This window comes from Eubalaena glacialis, chromosome 1 (assembly GCF_028564815.1).
Source record: "Eubalaena glacialis isolate mEubGla1 chromosome 1, mEubGla1.1.hap2.+ XY, whole genome shotgun sequence".
Taxonomy (NCBI): domain Eukaryota; kingdom Metazoa; phylum Chordata; class Mammalia; order Artiodactyla; family Balaenidae; genus Eubalaena; species Eubalaena glacialis.
The window spans coordinates 198,953-219,834 of NC_083716.1; the positions used below are offsets into that span (position 1 = coordinate 198,953).

Consider the following 20,882-nt stretch of genomic DNA (forward strand, 5'->3'; position numbering starts at 1 on the left):
ACTGCTAATTAAAGAAAACCAGACATCTCAAGTTAATGAATTTAGTGCTTTCCTATGTATGGGAAGATGCAAGATGTATGGGCTCCTTGAAATCATTCCTTTTATATGCACCTCAGCTGGCCAGCTGAAGGTGATCTCTCCCCCGCCAAAATCAAGACACCTAGTGTTGGGGGGCGTGGGGGCGTGGGGGCGGGGATGGGGGGGGTCCTGTGGAGCCCAGGCTGCTGGGGCCCCTACGGGCAGTCAGAGCACTGCTTCCCTGGGCAGGGGTGTGGCACCCTAGCCAGGTACCTGAGGGGTCTCAGCAGGCTGACGCCTGGAAGACAGCGTAGGGGTGCTCTCAGCACACCGGCTTGGCCCAGAGGTCGCACCCACCTGCCCTCAGGGTCCTTCCCGTGTGAACAGTGTTGGGTGAAGGAGTAAGTCCTCCCCGTGCCGCCACCCAGCCCTCCCCACCCCAGGGCACCACGGACCCTGCGGGCTGGAGGGGGTGGGGGACGAGTCCCCAAGGCCTGGGGGCGGAATTGGGGCTGGAGAGGAGGCCTTCACGCACGGAGGGCGCTGGGGAGCTCCAACACAAACACACGTGGGTGCCCGGCTCCTGGACCTGGCGCGGAAAGCGAGGCCTGGAAAGGTGGCGCCTGCGGGGCTGGGCTGGGGTCGACCCCGCCCCCCGCCCCGAGGCGGCCCACGCAACCCCAAGTCCTCCGCACTCCGCTGGGGACCCTCCCTTCAGGCCACGCCCATCTCCCGCCGGGCCCCGCCCCTATATGCCACCCGCCCCCTCTGGCCCCTCGCCTCCCCTCCAGGATCCGCCCCACACGCGGCCCCGCCCTCCCCGGCCCCACCCCTCGTGGCCGCCCCGCCCTCTCAGGCCCAGCCAGCATGGTGGTGCTGAAGGGCGTCCCCGCGCTGGTGTCCCCCGAGCTGCTCTACGCCCTGGCGCGGATGGGGCACGGAGATGAGATCGGTGAGCGCGGCGGGGGCAGAACTTCGGGGAGATCCACCCCCCGGGGGCAGAAGTCGGGCGGGGCCCCTGGTCCTGGGTGGGGGCATTGCTTTGGCGCCCTCGCTCCCTTAAGGAAACAGAGGCCTGCCTGGGCGGTCACGAGGACGATGGCCCTTGGTACAAGAGGGACTGTGTCCGGCACATCCGGTTCCTCCCCCAGCCCGGGTGTGCGGGGCCCCGGGCGGCCAAGTCCACGCCCCGCCTCAGGCCCTGTGTGCCGCTCCTACTCCAGCCCCCTCCCCACACGGCCCCCAAGGGGCCACCACCGCCTGTGCCTGGGCTGTCCCCTAACGTTTGCAGCGGTTTCTCTTTTCCTGAGGCTGTGGGCCTGGACCGGGCTGCGTGGCCGGACGCTGGGCGGGACTCCGGGCAGCCTTCGGGTGACACCTGCAGTTCCTCCTATGTCTGGGGCTCCCTCTCCTCCCCTCTCTTGGACGGGAAGGGAGGGGTAGTGGGCGTGTCCTAACGCGTCTGAGTGGCTACCCCGGGTCTGCGCCCAAGCCCGCGGCGGGCTGCGCGGACCCACCGCGGATGTCTAACCGTGCTGGCTGCTCAGTTCTTGCGGACATGAACTTCCCCACCGCCTCCATCTGCAGGTGTGGCCCAGAGGAGATCCGTGCCGACGGTGAGCCCCACCTTCTGCAGGCCGGGGTGGGGAGGGTGGGCTGTCATCCGGCCTCTGGGCTGCCCAGGTGCTGCAGCTCTGCTCCTACCCCCACCAATTCCTCAATAACCCACAAGTGACCCAGGAAATCTCAGTGCCAGGACCCTCAAGATTCTCCCTGCAGCCCCCAGCCCCCAGAAGTGAGCCTGGGCCTCCTGCTGCATCTCACACACCACTTGGTGTCGTCTTACAAATGGGGAAACTAAGGCCTGGCACCTTCTTGGCTGGCTGAGCAGTGGTTCCCGGCCCAGGTCAGGTGTTCAGCCTTTACTCTGCTCTAGAATCCCAGCACTCGTGACCTGGCCCCAAAGGTTCCAGGTGTCCGCACACTCCGTCTCTTAAGACCCTCTCATCCCCACAGGGGCCAGTGGGAGGTGAGGCTGGGAGGGGCCTGGAGCCAGGTCCAGGAGGTAACAGTAAGAGAGGGGTTAGCAGTCTTGAGGGTAACGGGGGCCGTGGGCTGGGCTCGGGCTGTGCCTGGATGCCCCCACCCCCAGCAATGTTGTGAGGCAGGAACACGACTCTCCCTGCAGAGTTCAGGCCACTAAAGGCACAGAGATATGAAATGTGGGGTAAACGCAGCCCCCTGGACAGGGCGCTCCCAACCTGGTGGCCCCGGCTTCCACCCCTGCTCAGGGAGCTGAGCCCACTGTGCCTCGGTTTACACCTTGGGCCAGGTAACCCGAGGTGCTCTCCTCCCTTTCCGCAGGGTGGGCCATGGAAAGGCCCAAATGGTGGAAGAGAAGGAGGGCATAAGTAAATCGCGGTGCAGCCCCCAGAAGTGACACACACACCCTGGCAAACAAGCAGTTAGCATTCAGCGTCCAATATGCAGAAAAGTCTAACCTTGTTGAAACGAGGGGAAAAAGGCAGAAGAAAATGCACTCCGACAGTAGCAGGGTTTCCTTTGCATAGTAAGATTACAGCCGGTTCTTTTTCTTCGTGGGCTTCTGTATTTCCTGGTTCTGTACATGAGCACGCATTAGTTTAACAATCAGAAACCAACTTTCGGGAGAGCAGGGGCCCTTGGAGCCAAGTGGGGCAGGTCTGGGGGCGGCCTGGGGCAAGAGGGGCCTCCTTCCAGACCCCACTGTCCTCGTCACAAGGAGGTCATCTCCAGGGCCTTCTGGGTTCAAGGAGGTGGCCCAGGTGCCCCTCCTGGTGGACGAGTGTTTGGGGGTCACCACCAACAACCCGTGTGGTAGAGTGAAGGGGGATGGGCAGGGCCAAGACAGTGACAGGTGCCGTGGCCAGGGCGGGGAGACACCAACGTGACCTCAATAAGTGTCACCCTACGGGCAGCAGGTGGCCGGGCGGGAGAGGGCGGCGTCTGAGGCCGGCACTCTGCCTGCAGGCCTGGGCATCCCTCAGCGCCTGGAGGCTGTGCTGCAGCTGCTACCACTGGACGACTACGCGGAGAGGCCGGTAAGGCTGCTCTGGGCCTCAGTTTACCCTTTGCCAGAACTCAGGGGGGCCACTTGCCTTGGGTAGGGGGGAGGACCCGTGTCCCCAAAGACCCCTGAGCCTGATCAGAGGAGCCCTGAACTGTCACCCAACAAGGGGTCCTGGAGGCACCCAGGGCAGGGGTCAGTGGGCCACAGAGCTGACCCCCTCTGTCTCCAGGCTGTGGCCATGGAGCTGGTGCCCAGCGACACGGAGAGGGGCCTGCAGACCCCAGTGTGGACAAGCTACCAGCCCATCCTCTCCAGGGCCGGTTGTGCGGTGAGCCTGAGACCCCCACCAAGAAAGGAGTCAGGGATCCTCTGTGCCTCCTTGGAGTCCCGAGAGAAGTGAAAGACGGGCCTCCCCGAACCCTGCACCATGGTTGTGCGAGCTCCTACCCGGGGGTATGGCCACCCCTTGCCCCGGCCTCCCTGCTCCCTTCCAGTACTCTGACCTATCTCTGCCTGGGGGTCCTCACCCAACCCAGCCTGTCCGAGCGGAGCCAGGGGAAAGCGGGGAACCCCTGGCCCCCGTCTGTGGTCAGAGGCCTGGCCCGATGCTGCCTGTCACCCCCCACCCTTCAAGGGGCCGGGCCTGTCCTCCCAGGACCACCCACCAGCAGGTCTTGGGCAGGACCTTCCTGAAGAGAGGACCCGGGGCTCCTGTCCTTGACAGCAGCCCCACCCCAACCCCCAGGGCAGCTCAGACGATTCAAGGGCCCCAGGCAGGTGGCCACCACAGCCCCCTATGCCCCTATCCGCCCAGCCCTCGCAGGTCAGGAGCCCAGCATCCTGGGGACCCCAGCCTGGAGAATCGGCTGATGCCCCACTGGGCCTGGGGCCCTCAACAGTCCCCCCTTGCCTTCCAGAGTCCCCTGGCCACAATAGAGAGATTTGAGTTTTATGAGCGGACCAGAAAGGCTTTTGCTGTTGTGACAACTGGGTGAGCTCTGGCTGGACCCGCTGGGTCCACTGGGTCCTCCTGGGTCTGGCTGGGTCCGGCTGCATCTGGGCCGAGCCTGGGGCCCTACCCCTTCCCACTGCAGAGCTCTGCTCAGCCCCTGCCCCGGTGGAGACTAGATGCCCCACGGGGAATGGGAGAGCCGAGGGATTTGCTGAAAGTGCGCAGGGTGGGTGGCAGAGCAGGGCTCTGGGCACCCCAGTCCTCTCCATCCCAGCTCGGCTCTCAGCCTGCTCCTTATGCAGGGAGGCGGCCCTCTACGGAAACCTCATCCTCAAGAAGGGGGTGCTGGCCCCCGATGCCCTGTTCCAGGCCTGTTGAAGACCACCCGCCCAGAGAGGGATCTGGAACCCTGGGCCCGACACCACCACCAGCAGGCGTGTCCAGCGGCAGATGAACTGGCCTGGCCCTGCCTGGCAGCGCTCAGAGCTCCCCCAGCCAGGGGCTCCGGGGGCCCAGCGGGTCCTGGGTGGGCCTCTGCTGACCAGGGCTGGCGTTATCCCAGTTCAGGAAAATGATGGAAAAGTGCAGTGACTTGCCAACATACAGTCCAAAGGTTTAAACAGGAGCTCCATCTTCACTCACAAAGGCCTGTTTGGTGCTGAGTGCAACGGCGGCTGTGGGCTCCCTGGAGGGCAGACCCCACCCACTCTCGGTGAACCCTCAGGCGGGAAGTAAGGCCTCCCTCCTCCCGATAGGTTTGGGTCACCTGACTTGGCAAGTCCCTGGGTTTGGGATGAGAGTTCACACAGGTCGAGACCCTCGCGTGGGGAGATCGCACAGAGGGCCTGGGCAGGGGCCTGGGTGATGCAGCACACGGCAGGGGGCCTGGAGGTGGGTGCATCAGCTACCCAGGCAGCCCTGAGTGGGCTGCAGTCACTAAGGTGGCCCTTGAAGAGGGGGCCAGGGCTGTTCCTTCAGCCCCAGAGGCAGGAGGGCAGGTGGCAGAAGCTGGTCTGGAGCCTCCGGGGGCTGACCACACCGTCAGCTGGGGTGGGGGGCGCTGGGCCCTGTGCCTGGGTTCCCTCGCTCTGGTGGTTGAGCGCCTACGGAATACGCATGAGCCCGACTGGGTCTGGCGATGGCCGGGGCGGCAGGTAGAGGACAGGAGGACGCGAGGCTCCCAGGCAAAGGGGGCCTGCGAGGTTGCGACGGCTTCCCGGCACGTTCTCAAACTGGGTCTCCCGGGGTGGGCGGGGTTCCCACTGGCCATTGCACAGGATCCCTCCCTGAGGGCCCTCTCCCTGCTCCTCCAGACCTTCTCACAGCACGTGGGCGTGGGAGCTGGGATGACCAGGGATCCCCAGGGCTCGGGGGAGGCTCCCATGGTCAGGACCAGGGGCTGGTGGGCCTGGAAGGCAGACAGGTCCACTGGGCGGAGGTCTGGGGCTCAGCCTGGGGAAGGGACCACGTTCTGGGCCCGCCACTGCCAGGGCTAATCTCTGATCCCTGACCCCACGGCCAGCCACTTCCAGCGACACACGGGCCTCTCTTGAAACAGCTTTATCGAGGTTGAATTGACACGCAGTAAGTAAGCTGTTCACGTTTAAAGCATTCAGTTAAATTCGTTTGGGTGTTGGACCAGCACCTCCATCCCCCCGCCTCTTCCCTGCCCCGACTGGTCCGCCCCCCCCCCCCTGCTGGTCAGTGTGCACTTTGCAGAACTCCGTGTAAGTGGAAGGCCGTGCATGCCGTCTGCGTGCTCGCGGTGGGGTGGGGTGTAGAGCGGGATTTTGCTGTGCACGAGCGGGATTTTGCTGCAGAGCGGGATTCTGCTGTGCACGCACTGCTGTGTTCCATCCAGGCAGCTCTTGGGGGGCGCTGGGTTGCTTTCAGCTCTTGGCTATTGCAGATAAGCTTGCTGTGAACGTGCCCGCACAAGTCTGCGTGGACAAGAGCCTTCATTTCTGGAGTAAAACACCTCTGGTCAAGGCTCGGCCGTAGGGCGTGTGTATGTGTGACTTTGTAAGAAACTCCCAAACCGTTTCCAAAGCAGCTGAGCTGGTTTACATCCCCAGCCCTGGGAATGTGCATTCCAGCCCCTGGTCCTCATCCTGGCTGCTGGTCTTTCCCGTGAGCCGCTCTAAGGGGACTGTAGTGGTGAGTTCTCTGATCGTTAATGATGTTGAACATCTTCTCATGGGTGTGTGTGCCTTCTATTTTCTTTGGTGACATGAATGGTCAATCTCCTGCCCATTTTGGCACTGGGGCGTTTAATGATTCCAGTCACCAATTACACTGTGTGGGGGGGGGAGGGGCAGGGCCCCCCCCCCCCCGCCAGGCAGCCCCTCAGCACCGGCCGGCGTCCTGCAGTCCGCTTGGTTCTGACAACCCCTGCCCAGGGACGCGTCAGATCCCGCAGGCTCGGGGCTCAGTCCCACGGGACTGCCCCCCACGATGCCCCCACTCCAGATGCCAGTCCCAAGCCCAGGTGGGCACCCGGACTTCTGACCGACCGGCTGTAGATAGAGGGTTCCCATGACCCCTCCTCAGGCTCAGTTAGTTTTCTAGAGCGGCTCATAGAACTCAGGGAAACATTCACTCCCTAGATCACCGCTTATCCTAAAAGGATAGGACTCAGGACCAGCCAGGTGGATGAGGTACGGGGAGGGGCTTCCGCGCCCTCTCCAGCACCCCTCTCCCCGCACCTCCACATGCTCACCAACCCGAAGCTCTCCAGACCCATCCTTCTGGGTTTCTGTGGAGGCTTCACTACACAGGCTGTTTGATTCAGTCGCTGGCCACTGGCGACTGATCCAACCCCCAGCCCCTCTCCCCTCCCTGAGGTCTGGGCCTGGGGCTGGAGGTTCCAACCCTCAATTCCTGGTCGGTTCCCTGCAACTGGCCCCATCCTTAGGGACCTTCCCAGAGTCACCTCAGTCACACAGCAAAGGACACCTTTATCACGCCCATCACTCAGGAAATTCCAAGGGTTTTAGGAGCTCTGTGCCAGGGTCAGGGACGAAGATCACGCACATTTCTGATTATAAGTCACAGTACTTTTCACTTAGTCCACTTGCTGGGGAGCCCCAGTGCCCACCAGAAGGGCCTTGGGTTCAACCAAATGCTCAGACTCAGGGAAGAGCACAGACCACCCTTGCCAGCCGTCCACTGAGGAAGAACGTCCCACAGGTGCAGTGGGTCACAGCTGCTCTGTGGCTCAGGGCAGCTCAGGTGTGTGGGGATGAGGGTCGCTGGGCACCGCCTGGCCAAGAGCCTGTGCCCCCAGACGCAGGTGCAGCGTCCAGGGTCCCCGGCAGGACCACTGCATCAGGGAAGCCAGGGCTGCGGCTCCCAGGAATGACCTCAGTTGTCTCACTCCCTGCCTGGATGCCTCACCCGCCAGCGGTCGCTCTGCAGAAGCAGTACTGCCTATGACACCGGGGAGCAGAGGCAGGTGACCCACGCTCACAGGGCTCAGCACCCTCTGTAGAAGGGGTTGGCAGTGGGGGTGCGCCTGGGAGTCTGGGGGGTGGGGCCACAGGGGGCTGAGCCGGCCTGGGGCCTCTGCCAGCGTCTCATGCTCACCCCCAAGTCCCCTGCTCCTGCTGGGTCTCCGGCTGTGCCCTCGGGGCAGGCAGTGCCCACTGGGGACCTGGCTCCAGCAGGGCTGGAGAGAGACTTGGCCACAAACACCACCCTGGGCTGCCCAGGGCCGTGGCCACCATCGACCTTGGGTCTGAGCAGGTCACTGCCGGGGCCTCGGTCTCCTCGTTGGTACCGGGGGCAACAGAGCTTCTGTATGTGGGGCTGCGAAGCCGGGAGGCATGTACGCCTCTGAGCAGCGCATCCGGGGGTGAGGCTGCCACCTGAGGCCTCCAGGAGCTTGGGACTCGTGGGGTGACATAGGAGCTCTAGGGCACGTGAGGTCCCCAGGACAGACCCACGGTCTCTGGAGCAGCCGGGCGCCTCGTTCTGTCTTAGCACCCAGCAGGCTCAGTCTGGGCGGCGGGGAAGTTTCAGGCACCAAGTGCTTCCCTCTCGATGCCGGAGCGCGACTGCCACGCAGAAACCCCGCCTGCACTTGCACACACCCCAGCACATGTACAACTTGTGGCAAATTCCAGTGACCCTGTACCTGCGTCTGTGACATCAGGCCTGCTGAGCCAGGCCGCGCCAGATGACTGGTCACCTCAGAGAGTGCCAGCAACTGCCCAGAAAATGAGGACAGAAAGGCTGGGCCCAAGTCCACCCCCAGTCACCTGTGCCCCTGCCTGCCTGTCCCCCCGAGCACCTGCCCACTTGTGCCCCTGTCCCCCTGAGCAGTCAGCGACTGGGCTCCCTGCTCCCGAGTCCTTTCCATTCTCCGGTCCTGTCCATGGGGAGCCCGGAGAAGCTCCGTCCGCACCCCAGCACATGAGAAGGCCTGGGGGAAGCAGATGGCTCCCAGAGCATGGGCGCTGGGTGCAGGAGCCAAGCGTCAGCCTGGGGCTGCCCGGGGGCCAGCCTGTGGCCCCCCTTCTCCCAGACAGAGCAGGCGGGGCCCACAATCACTGTTCTTGAAGACACATGTGGCCTCCGCCTCTTTGCAGGGTTTATTTTTTCCAGCTGGGGGGGTCAAGGCTCCCAGGAGTCTTCCTTGGGGTGGTAGATGTGGTCTCGGTCCTCCTCTGGCCCTTGAAGCACTTGCTGAGGTGGCAGCACCTGAGCCCAGGGCCTTGCCTCCCCCTGGGCCTCCTCGGGCCAGTTGTGGTACAGGCTGTCATGGTCAGGCTCAGGGCCCCACCTGGGGCTTGGGACACGGCCCAGGGTGTCCTTGGTCTCTGCCAGGGCCTCGGCACCTAGGGACAGACAGAGGGAAGTGTGGCCTCAGTTTCCCTCCCGAGGCTTCATTCGTCCACGTCAGCCCCTTGCAAGCCCCCTCCCCAGGGGGCAGCGCCTGCCCTGACCTGGCCGCTTCTCCCCGGTGGTGGCCAAGAGCTTTGGTGCCATGAACAGCCCCATGAGCTGGCTGTCCTTCTCCAGAGGCTCCACCGCTCGGGTGCCCCAGGCCCTGTGGGCAAGAGCATCTGGGTCAGGTCACCGTGCGCAGCGGGAGACCCCAGGACAGCACCCCTGCCCCGCCCCCAACCCAGACCCACGCGCCAGGCATCCCCACGACGTCCCTCATGTGCGTGGGGCCCGGGAAGGTCCCCGAGGCTGAGGCCTTGAGAAGGCTCCATGGGCTTGGCCGGGGCTCCCTCCTGCGTAGAGGTCAGCGGAGCCCAGTCTACAGGCGGTGCTGCGTCCTCCCGCCTGGCCGGCCGTCTCACGTGGGTGCGGGAAGGGGGCACGGCTGGCTCAGTCTGCTGCCTCGGCCACCCGGGGCGGGAGCCACCCTGGAGGCTACAGGGGAGCAGGGGAGCTGGGCGGGGCAGGAGGGGGGGACTGGATCCTCCAGGCCCTGCGCTCTGCTCGGTCGCTCACCGATCTCAGGGGCTCCCGTGCATCCCCTCCCCAAAGCTGCTGGACAGGATCCCCCCTCCATCCATGAAGGCCCCCAGCTCAGGGAAGGCCCAAAGGGGGCACAGCAGGGGAAGGCGAGAGAGGCTGCCGGGGGCACTCACTCCTCTGTGCTCTGCTCAGCCCCGACTTTGCCTTTGGTCTGGACGAGGACCTGGGAGAGAGAGGTCACAGGTGAGGCTCAGTGCGGTCCTCCAAGGGTCCTCCTCTGGGGACTGGCTGGAGGCTGTGTGGTGTCTGGGGAGACTTGGGGACAGCATGGGGTCTATACTTGCACCACCTGTCCCCTGGTGGCCTGAGGAAGGGGGGCCAGCTCCTCTGCCCGTACTTCCTTGCGGGGCCAGTGGGGACAGGGGAGCAAATGAAACGGGTGACCCAGCCCAGTGACCAGTGCCCGGCAGCTGTGGGACAGCTGTGCCGGTCTTCCTGTGTCTCCCCCTTCACCTGGCACTCCCAGGGAGTAGGGCTGAGTGGCCCAGAGCCAGGGCTGGTGAAGAACACGGCCCCAGCACAGTCCTGGCCCCTGGGCAGCCCGGCATGTGGAGGTGCCCTGGGCTTCACAGCACAGGTGAGCGTCATCAGGCCCCCTCCTCCACCTGGCTCACCTGGGGTCGTCGAGACTTGTCCATCAGACCCCGCAGAGGGGCCGCTCCCCTCATCCTGAGGGTCCCCCCAGTGCCCACGGGCCCGCCCGGTGCGCAGGACCTGCAGTCCCATGGGTGCCACGCCTTCCCTGCCCTAGGCCGGCCGGTGCCTTTCTCCACCCGCTGCTGGTGGGGCTGAGGGCGGAAGCCAAGGGGTGGCTGGGCAAGGAGCCGCACATACCTGGGGGGTCCATGCTGAGCCCGCCTCCAGCAGAAACGCAGCCCCCAGGCTGGTGATCAGGAGAAGCCTGGGGGACCAGGGGGAGGGTGAGAGACGGCGAGGCTCCGCCTCTGCCCCGCGACCTCCAGACATGACGCCTGGCGTGGCCGGCGATGGTCCAGCCAGGGCGGCCAAGGGCCGGGTACTGATCAGGTCCACAGGTGGTTTGCTGTCCCCCACGTCACAGAGCAGGCCACGCAGGCACAGAGATGGGGCCTCCACAGGTCCACACCTGCTCTCGGGCCCTCGGACCCCACCCTGCAGGCCCGGGTTACCGCGTGGATCTGGTGGTCCCAGCGTTGCCTCTGGCTCCGCGGCCTGTGCCGGCCGCACCATCGGGGCCTGGCACAGTGGGGCTGTGGCACTGATGGGGCACGGGCTTGGGGCTCAGCTGGCAGGCGCTCAAGCCCGCAGCACCCCTGAGGCTGTGCCCGTGGCTCCTCAGAGGCAGGTGGCACTCCGCTCTGTCCCAGAGCCGTGGGTGGACGCCGGGGCCGTTACCTGGGCAGGAAGCCCAGGAGGGGCGGGAAAGATGGGGTGCTCCGCCTGGGCACGTCCAGCCTGACCTCAGGGAGGTCGAGGACCCAGCCCAAGCAGGGGGTCCGAGGAGCAATGGCCGAAGGCAGGAGATGTGGAGGGATACACAGGACAGAAGGTGACCAAGGGACTCAGCAGTGAGGAGGCCTCACCCAAGACAAGCCGGGGCGGGAGAGCAGAGGACGGCCGGGGCTGACTGCAGCGGGGACGCATGGTGTGGGGTTAGGGTGCCCGCGTGTGCCTGTGCGTGTGCATTGCCGTGTGTGTGGTGTGGGTGTGCGTAGCGTGCGCGTGTGTGGTGTGCATGTGCCGGTGTCTTTTCCGTTATTAAAATACAAGACAACAGGCCCCCAGCGGAGCTGCTGAGTTGAGCTTTCATCACCAAACTGAGACGTCAGTACAGGGTGGGTGGGCTTCCTCCCCTCCCCTCCCCTCCCCTCCCCGGGATGGAATCCTGAGTCCCCTCCCCTCCCCGGGATGGAATCCTGAGCCAGACAATCCGGAACCGCCAGGCGGCACTCGCGGCCCTGCCTTCCCCTGAAGGAAGGTGACCCGACCACAACCAGCGCCCTTCGCTTACAGGAACTTCCTTGTTCACCGCCCCCCGCCCACCCGGCCTGTAGAAGTTTTTCACTCTGTACAGCTCCCTGGAGCTCCTTTCTATCTGCTAGATTGGATGCCGCCCGATTTGAATTGAGTTTTGCTTAAATAAACTCGGAATGTTTGACACGCCTCAGTGTGTCTCTGGGCAGTGGCAGTCCGTGGGCAGGAAGGTTTCTGCTCCGCAGCTGGGCGGGGCCGGGAGCACGTGGCTGGGGGGAGGGGGAGGGGCGGCCCATCAAGGCTTCCTGCCTGATCCCCCGATTCCAGCCCCACAAAGACCTTCGCTCCTCGGGTGACTCAGCACTTTGGGGTGGAGGTTCCCCTGCACTCCAAGGGGTCAAAGGATGGGGGCCTGCCCTGGACTGCAGGGCACTGGCCCAGTCTGGTCAGCTACCCTGCCTCTCCTGGGCACCGACCCTAGACAGAGGCTCTGGACACCAAGAGGTCCCCACGTCACTGATCAGCCCGCCTCTGGTCCACGCTGGGGTCCCTAGGAGAACCCCCCAGGACAGGAGGGCCGGGGAGAGCTCTGGCTTAGAGGGGGAGGGGGGGAGGGGCCCCCCACCCCTGCCACAGGTGGAGGGGGAGGAGGGAGACCCCCTCAGGGCAAATGGCCTCTGACCTCAGGGTCCTGGAGGAGCCCCAGTGCTTCCCCGGGCCTCATACCCCAGCTCCCCGGGTGACGGCCCCTTGGGCTCCAGCTGCCCCGCCCGCATCGCCCCCCAGCCTCCAGCCCCGTCTCAGCGTCTTGACCCCCACTTTCATTTTGTCAGTCACAGACCTGCCTTCTTTGGCCCTGGTGCCTCCCACCCGCTTCCAGGGGCTCCCGGGTGACTCTCCACAGGGTCAAGGGACCCCAAGGGACAGTGCTGTCTCTCAGGAGCCACAGGGGTGGCCTTTGGAGCTGGAGCCCAGGGGCCACAATCTTTCTGGAGGATGCGGGAGGGAGAACTGTGTCCCCAAGCCCTCAACACCCCGGAGGAGACGGCGCTCTTGGGGACCAGCCAGACACTGGTTTGCAGACAGAGCCCCGACCCCCACCTGAAACCGGGCTGGGCTGGGGACCCAGGTGCCCCAGGGGCTGGCCCCTGCGTCCAGGGCTCCTGGACCCAAGTGACCACACAGCAAAGCTGTGGGTGGGGTGTTTGGGTGGGGACCCGGGTTTGCAGGCACTGGGCATTACCTCCTCATGCTGGGGTCCCCTCCTCAGTGTAGACGGCGCTCTGGGGGACCTGCAGCTGCAGACCCAGCTCGCCAGCGGCCCAGGGATCCAGACGTCTGGTCCTCCTCCTCCCCGCCCTCGCCTCTCGAGGTTTTATGGCCCCCGTGTGGGCGTGTCTGGACAGAGGTCGGGGCCAGGGATCCTGCCTGGGCTGCCGAGGTGACTGAGTGCACCGGGCCGGCCCCCACTCCACCTGTCTGTCACATGCATGACCCTCCCCAGGACCTGACTTCTGCCCGCTCCAGCCACCTGACGCAGCCCTACCTCCCCCCACCTCTCCACACGCTGGAACTCGCACAGCCTCCGCCCCACCCAGGCCCTGGGCTCTGTCACCCGGGGGCATGGGACCCCAAGCGGGGCTGACTGCTTGGATGGAAGCCGGAGGGCGACCCAGCCCACCCTGCCCGCTGGGCCCTCAGCCGCAGCTGCTGGACTCCTCCGAAATATCACAGGTTCCCCAAACTTTTTAATGATCCAGTACCGAACCCAAGCAACATCTGACTCTCGATTCAATATTTTCATACGATTAGCATACATAATAGCTTTTACAGTAAAAACACCCCTCTGCGTTACACCTCTGACTGCAGGGCGGGTGTAGGAAGCCCCGACGGCGGGATCTTCGGTTCCTGCAGCCACAGCACTCAAACTCCCAAACCCCTTAAAGCCACAGAGCAGATCCAATCCTTACATCATCCTAATGAGGAATAATTATAACAACTCAACCCGCGTGCGCCAAACAGACGGAAAGTCACTCACCGCTGCTCCTCCACGGGCCACACTGGCAGCGTAGCTGTTCTTACCCGGACACCTTGATGTCGCAGGGGCTTAGAACTGCTCATGGCCTCACATCATCTATACTATTTTGCTTGGCACATTTAAATCACAAACGTATTCACAGCCGTACCATAATTTTAGCCCATGGCCTAAACATTTCTTCCACTAATGGCAATGTCAACTATCAGCAAGGCTTACAAACGTAGCCCTGCCCCCAGCAATCAGCTTAATTAGAGAATTATTTGTAGTAGTGACACCAAGTCCCCCTAAAACCGAGTTCCCTTACTGAGTTCATGATTCATCTCTCCACCCAAAACTTTATTCCCTTTCTTGTTCCCTCTGACCTCAATCCTGTGCTAACTGAACACTAATCAACCAGAGTCAGGTGACTAAGATGGCTGCTGTTGATAACATTGCTAATGTACTAAAATTGCCTTGTAGACATCATCGTTAATGTACAAACTCAGGTTGTTTCTCCAAGGCAAGATGAGCTCACAGACCCCCCAGCCATGGACCGCCTGGCCTGAGAATGTAAACCAGAGACAGCCTGACTCCTGAAACTAGATTCAGAAATGTCACAGAAATGTCACAAAACGATGATGAATCCCAGCCTCTTTCTTTGTTCCCCTTTTTAAAAAATCCCCTAACTCAAAGACCAAGTTGGTCGGAGGCTTATCTGAGCTGGTCTGAGTGGATCTGAGGCTTGTCTCTCATGCCCCTGTTTAAAGCCTGCAAATAAACCCTTTCTTTGCTGCAAACACCTGCTGTCCAGAGTTGCTTTCTGCTCCGAGGGGACAAGCGCCCTTGCTCGGGTGCAGTAACGTCACCGTTCTCAGGATCCAGCATCACCATCATCCTGATAGGGGTCAATACATTCATCACTGCCTCAGAGTGCATACCCCTCTCAAGTCAGCTAGGCCTCGTAGTACTGACTACCGACAGCAGAAACCCTGCCTAGCACGCCTCCATGCCTTCACACGTGCGTTCTTCAAAGCCACGCTCTGTATATGCTCCAAAGCTATTATTCACAGCCTACGGCAAACACGTATAGGCCCAGTTAAATTACATTTGCTCTCCTTCCTCGTTACACTTAAGTAAAACCCTATTTAATGTCCACGGGTAATCTCCATCATAACCAGAACACCAATGAGCAGTGACCAACCCGTAACGATCACCAGTCAAACACCGTAACTACACCACACAGCCGCTCCTGTAGCTTCCTCACTAAAAAGTCGGAATCTCCTGTAGCATAAATTATTCAATTCCCATCCCATTAAACTTAAACACAATCCCTGCTCCTCATCTTTTTAAGCAAAAGGATCACTGCAAGCCCCATTATCAACCCCAAAAGAAATAGCCCTAAGACAGTTTTGTTAGACACACAAACCTCAGGCTACTGCTCCGTAGGCACAGCTGTTGTATAACCAAAAACTAACAACAGTCCCCCTAAATAAACTTAAAAACCATTAAGCTCAAAGATGACCCACCAGAACTTATTACAATACCACAACCAATTCAACCACTCACAATCAACCCAAGCCCACCATAAGTAAGTGAAGCTTTTGAAGGAAAATCTTCAAAACTAACTACCAAAATGTACTTAAAATAAATACAACGTATGTCATGATTATTCTTATGTGGAATGTAACCATGGCCAATGCCATGAAAATCATCGTCTTTCAACTATATAAACAGTAATGACCGGGGCTTCTCTGGTGGCACAGTGGGTAAGAATCTGCCTGCCAGTGCGGGGGACATGGGTTCGAGCCCTGCTCCAGGAAGATCCCACATGCCACGGAGCAACTAAGCCCGTGCGCCACAACAACTGAGCCTGCGTGCTACAACTACGGAAGCCGGCGTGCCTAGAGCCTGTGCTCCGCAGCAAGAGAAGCCACTGCAATGAGAAGCCTGCACACCGCAATGAAGAGTAGCCCCCGCTCGCCACAACTAAAGCCCACGCACAGCAACAAAGACCCAATGAAGCCAAAAATAAATAAATAAATAAATTTATTTTAAAAACCCCACTAATGACCAACATTAGAAAAACCTACCCATTAATCAAAACTGCTAACGATTCATTTATTGATCTACCAGCTCCATCAAATATCTCATCATGATGAAATTTGGTTCGCTGCTTGGTATTTGTTTAATTTTACATATCTTAACAGGGTTATTCCTAGCAATACATTATCATGTATCATGTATCAATAACTGCCTTCTTGTCCATAGCCCATATCTACCAAGATGGAGACTATGAATGAATTATCCGATACTTAATGGAAATGGAGCTTCCATATTCTTTGTTTGCTTATTTACCCATGTTGGGAGAGGTCTGTATTATGGATCTTACACCTTCCTAGAAACATGAAACACTGGAATCATCCTGCTATTTAAAGTAATAGCCACAGCATTTACAGGTTACGTCTTATCATGAGGCTAAATAGCTTTTTTTTTTAAATTAATTAATTAATTTGTTTATTTATTTATTTATTTTTGGCTGTGTTGGGTCTTCGTTGCTGTCACGGGCTTTCTCTAGTTGCGGTGAGTTACATTACATTACAAATCTCCTTCCAGCAATTCCTTACATTGGCACTAACCTAGTCAAATGCAGCTGAGGAGGATTCTCAGTGGATAAAGCCACCCTTTCCCCTGTTCTTCACCTTCCACTTTATCCTCCCATTCATTGATTACTGCAGCTTTAGTAGCTCTTCACCCATTACTCCTCATGAAACAGGCTCTAATAATCCAACAAGGATCTCATCTGATATGAACAAAATCCCGTTTCATCCACACTACACAATTAAAGATATCTGGTATGCCTTGTTCCTATTTCTAATCTCACTAACGCTGGTACTAGTCTCATCTGAACTTCTAGGGGACCCAGACCATTATACTCCTCCTAACCCCCTCAACACAGCCCCCCACATCAAGCCAGAATGATACTTCTTATTTGCAAACACAATTGTATGATCCATTCACAACAAACAGGGAGCATACTGTCCTTAATCTTCTCAATCCTATTTTTATCAATTGTCCCAATACTTCATACAACAAAACAACGATGTATAACATTCCGACCCCTTAGCCAATGTTTATCTGAGTACTTGTAGGGCACCTACTGACACTAATATGAAACAGAGGACAACCCTTTGATCACCCATTTATTGTCACTGGACACATAGGATCTAGTCTGTATTTTTTTCTAATTCTGGTCCTTGTACCACTAACAAGTATCATTGAAAATAACGTCCTAAGAGGAAGGGTCTTTGTCGTTTATCTATTACCCTGGCAGAGAGAGATCAGTGCCACACACCACAAGGAAACAGTCCTCAGATTTAGTCCAGGAAATTGCTAAACAGCTAACCACTACCCTCAGGGGAAAATATCGTAGTCCATAGTTGTTTCAAAATATAATCTAATACATCTAGTTTTTTTTGGTTAATAGACTTTTTTTTTAATATTTATTTATCTATTTGTCTGTGTCAGGTCTTAGTTGCGGCACATGGGATATTTGTTGCAGCACGTGGGCTCTGCCGTTGTGGCGCACGGGCTCTAGAGCGCCTGGACTTAGTTGCCCCGCGGCATGTGGGATCTTAGTTCTCCAATCAGGGATCGAACCCATGTCACCTGCCTTGGAAGGCAGATTCTTAACCACTGAGCCACCAGGGAAGTCTCCTGATAGACTTTATTTTTAAGCAATTTCAGGGTTAGAGAAAAATTAAGCAGAAAATCAGAGTTCCCATAATACCCTCTCCCATCCCCATTTCCCCTCCTATTAGCTGACATTGGTTAGTATATTTGTTACAAATGATGAGCCAATTAAAACATGTATTTTTCAACCAAAAATTACAAGACAGGCAAAGAAACAAGAAAAGTGTGACCAATATTCAGGAGAAAAGCAGGTAATAGAAACTGTTCTTAGTCGACCCAGGTATTGGACTTAGAGAACAAAAAATTAATGGAAGCCATGGGTAGAGTTAAAGGAAAATAGATGAAAGTGATTTAAATAAATAAATCTCAATAAACAACATTTTTAAAAGAATCAAATGGAAACTCTGGAATTGAAAAACAATAACTAAAATAAAAAATTTACTAGAGGGCTTAATAGAAGACATATTTAAGTATATACCTTTAAGTTAGATCAACGCTTAAAGGCATAAATAGAAATTATCCAACCTGAAGGAAGAGAAAAAAAAGAAAAATGAAAAGCATCCCAAGGACTTCCCTGGTGGCCCAGAGGCCTGTGAGACAACAACACACACATGCATGCACACCACACACACACACCACACACGTGCACACACACAGGCACACACCATACACACACATACATGGAGTCCCAGAAGTAGAGGAAAGAGAGGGACAGAAAAAATATTTCAATAAATAATGGCAAAAACCATTCCAAATTTGATGAAAAGCATTTATCTACAGACCCCAATAAGCTCAATGAGCCCCAAATAGGATAAAAACAAAGATGTATCACAGTTAAACTTTATTTTTTTAAATTAATTTATTTTATTTATTTATTTTTGGCTGTGTTGGGTCTTCGTTGCTGTGTGCCGAGTTTCTCTAGTTGCGGCCAGCGGGGGCTACTCTTCAATGCTGTGCGCGAGCTTCTCATTGCGGTGGCTTCTCTTTGTTGCTGAGCACAGGCTCTAGGCGCGTGGGCTTCAGTAGTTGTGGCACGTGGGCTCAGTAGTTGTGGCTCGAGGGCTCTAGAGCACGGGCTCAGTAGTTGTGGCACATGGGCTTAGTTGCTCAGTGGCATGTGGGATCTTCCCAGACCAGGGCTCGAAACCGCGTCCCCTGCATTGGCAGGCAGATTCTTAACCACTGTGCCACCAGGGAAGCCCACAGTTAAACTTTAAAACCCAAAGATAAAGAGGAAATCTTTAAAGTAGAAAGAGAAAAACTACTCCTGCGCAGAGAACCAGCAACATGATTAAAGCTGACTTCTTATCAGAAACACCGGAGGCCTGCAGACAATGCTTGAGAAGGAATAACAGCAAAAATAACCTTTCACAACCTGTAGAGGAGGTGAGAGCACCTCCTGACTCCAAAGGTAGACAAAGACATTACAGGGGAAAGAAAGCTATATACAGACCAACATTCCTCCTGAATATTGACACAAAAATCCTTAATAAAAAATACCAGCGAGGTCTTCCCTGGTGGCGCAGTGGTTGGGAGTCCGCCTGCCAATGCAGGGGACAAGGGTTCAAGCCCTGGTCTGGGAGGTTCCCGCATGCCGCGGAGCGGCGGAGCCCCTGCGCCACAACTACTGAGCCTGCACTCTGGAGCCCGCGGGCCACAGTTACGGGGGCCGCGTGCCTGGAGCCCGTGCTCCACAACAAGAAAAGCCACCGCGATGAGAAGCCCACGCACCGCAACGAAGAGTAGCCCCCGCTAGCTGCAACTAGAGAAAGCACGCACGCAGCAAGGAAGACCCAGCGCGGCCAAAAATAAATAAATAAATAATTTTTAAAAAATCATATTAAAAAGCTATTAATGAGATTTTAAAAAATACCAACGAAATCCAGCAACACATAAAAAAGAATTTATCCCAGGAATGCAATGTTGGTTTAATATTCAAAAAGATAATTAATGTACTATACTATATAGATAACATGAAAGACAAAGAAATGATCATTTTAATAGACACAAAAAGAATCTGCAATTCTTTTTCAGGAAGCCAATATCCATTGATGATTTTTAAAAAAACTTTCAAAAAAGTAGAAGTAGAAGGGAACTTTCTAAACCTGGTAAAAGGGCATGTACAGAAAAACCTACAGTGGTGATCATATTCAGTAGTGAAAGACCACCAACTCTCACCTTCAGATGGGGAGGAGACTTCACCGTCCACGCTCACCCTGCTGTTCAACATTGTGCTGGAGAGTCCAGCCTGCACAACAAGGCAGGACAAAGAAAAAACCATGCTTGAATTGGAATGGAAAAATAGCTGTCTTTATTTACAGATGATATGATCCCATACTTAGAAAGAATTTAGTAAGATCTCAGGATATAAGATCAATATACAAAAATCAATTGTTTTTATATACTAGAAATGAACAGTTTGAAATGAAATTAGGAAGAATTTTTCATTCATAGTAGTATTGAAAGTAATAAAATACTTAGGAATAAATTTAACAAAAGAAGCACAAGACTTGGGCTGAGGAAAATCACAGATCTAAATAAACGGAGAGATATTCTTTCTTCATGGATTAGAAGACTCAAGTCTTCGTCAAGATGGTGATTCTCCCAGAATTAATCTATAGATTTGATGCAATTCCTATCAAATTTCTAGCCAAGAAATAGACAAGTTGATCCTAAAGTTTATATGAAAATGCGAAGGACTCAGAAGAGCTAAAATAATTTCTAAAAGGACAAAATTAGAACAGATACACTACGTCACTTCAAAACTTGCTACAAAGCCCCAGTGGTAAAAGATATACTGTAGGCATAAGGATTGAGACACACATCAGTGAAACAGAATTAAGCGTCCAGAAATAAACCCACATATGTATGGACAACTGGTTTTTGACAAAGATGTCAAGACAACTTAACATGAAAAGATTAGTGATTTTAACAAAAGGTGCTGAGACAACTGGATATCCATATGCAAAAAATAATAATAACTTAGACCTTTAACTTACATCGTACACACAAGCTACCTCAAAATGCATCATAGGCTTAAATGTAAAAGTTAAAATTACAAAACCACTGGAAGAAAAAATGAGAAAATATTCATGGCCTTGGGTCAGTTCTTAACACAACACCAAAAGCACGACACATAAAAGAGAAAATTGATTCCTTGGACTTCATCAAAACTACAGACTTTTGCACTTCAAAAGAGACTATCAAGAAAGTGAAAAGATAAGTCACAGGCTGGGGGAGACTATTTGCAAATCTTCTACCTGCTGAAGGACTTGTATCCAGAATATATGAAGAGTTTTAACAACTCAGTAACAACAAGACAAACAACCCAACTGAAAGATGTTCAGAACGTTTAAACAAACATTTCACCAAAGATATACAGGTGGCTAAGAAACCCACGAAGAGATGTATAGTTAATGATGGAATAAAATGTATGTTTTTAAGACAAGACAAGAAAATTTAAGCAGACCATACTCCCTGCCCTGGGCCCTCCTCAAGAGCAAGAATGTCTGCCTCACCAAAAAGATCATTTTTTTTTCCTCCTTCCTTCTTTTCCTAGTTCTGTTAGGGTCGTGGTGACCTGCACTCGATTCATACATGTAGAGCTGGAGTGTGTATTTTCGGTGAACTTTACATAAAACGTCAGGGTCATTTTGATGAATAATCCTTTGTCTTGAAAATGTATAGAGCTGTGCCTTCAACTTCTAGCAAGC

The 20,882-nt window shown here is 56.2% G+C and overlaps 2 protein-coding genes across 5 annotated transcripts; one reads left to right on the plus strand and one right to left on the minus strand.

The window, feature by feature from the left end:
* Positions 1-870: 870 nt before the first annotated feature.
* FUOM (fucose mutarotase) lies at positions 871-10,264 on the plus strand. 4 transcript variants are annotated; one of them, XR_009699544.1, is made up of 7 exons: positions 877-970; positions 1,511-1,634; positions 3,028-3,098; positions 3,297-3,395; positions 3,985-4,058; positions 4,389-7,473; positions 8,001-10,264. XR_009699544.1 is itself a non-coding variant. In XM_061182367.1 (6 exons), exons 1-6 carry the CDS (start codon positions 886-888, stop codon positions 4,395-4,397), a joined length of 474 nt encoding a protein of 157 aa, XP_061038350.1. In that variant the 5' UTR covers positions 871-885; the 3' UTR covers positions 4,398-4,481. The 4 variants fall into 4 exon arrangements, 2 of the variants coding, with proteins under 2 accessions (XP_061038350.1, XP_061038232.1); XR_009699550.1 differs by having other exon boundaries at positions 881-970; positions 1,329-1,634; XM_061182367.1 differs by lacking the exon at positions 8,001-10,264 and having other exon boundaries at positions 871-970; positions 1,566-1,634; positions 4,322-4,481.
* Positions 8,589-12,848, minus strand: PRAP1 (proline rich acidic protein 1). Its single transcript, XM_061182480.1, has 5 exons — positions 12,706-12,848; positions 10,344-10,410; positions 9,623-9,672; positions 8,966-9,069; positions 8,589-8,857 (listed from the first exon to the last, which is right to left on the minus strand). The coding sequence occupies exons 1-5, from the start codon at positions 12,711-12,713 to the stop codon at positions 8,634-8,636; spliced, it is 453 nt and encodes a 150-aa protein (XP_061038463.1). The 5' UTR covers positions 12,714-12,848; the 3' UTR covers positions 8,589-8,633.
* Positions 12,849-20,882: the final 8,034 nt, after the last annotated feature.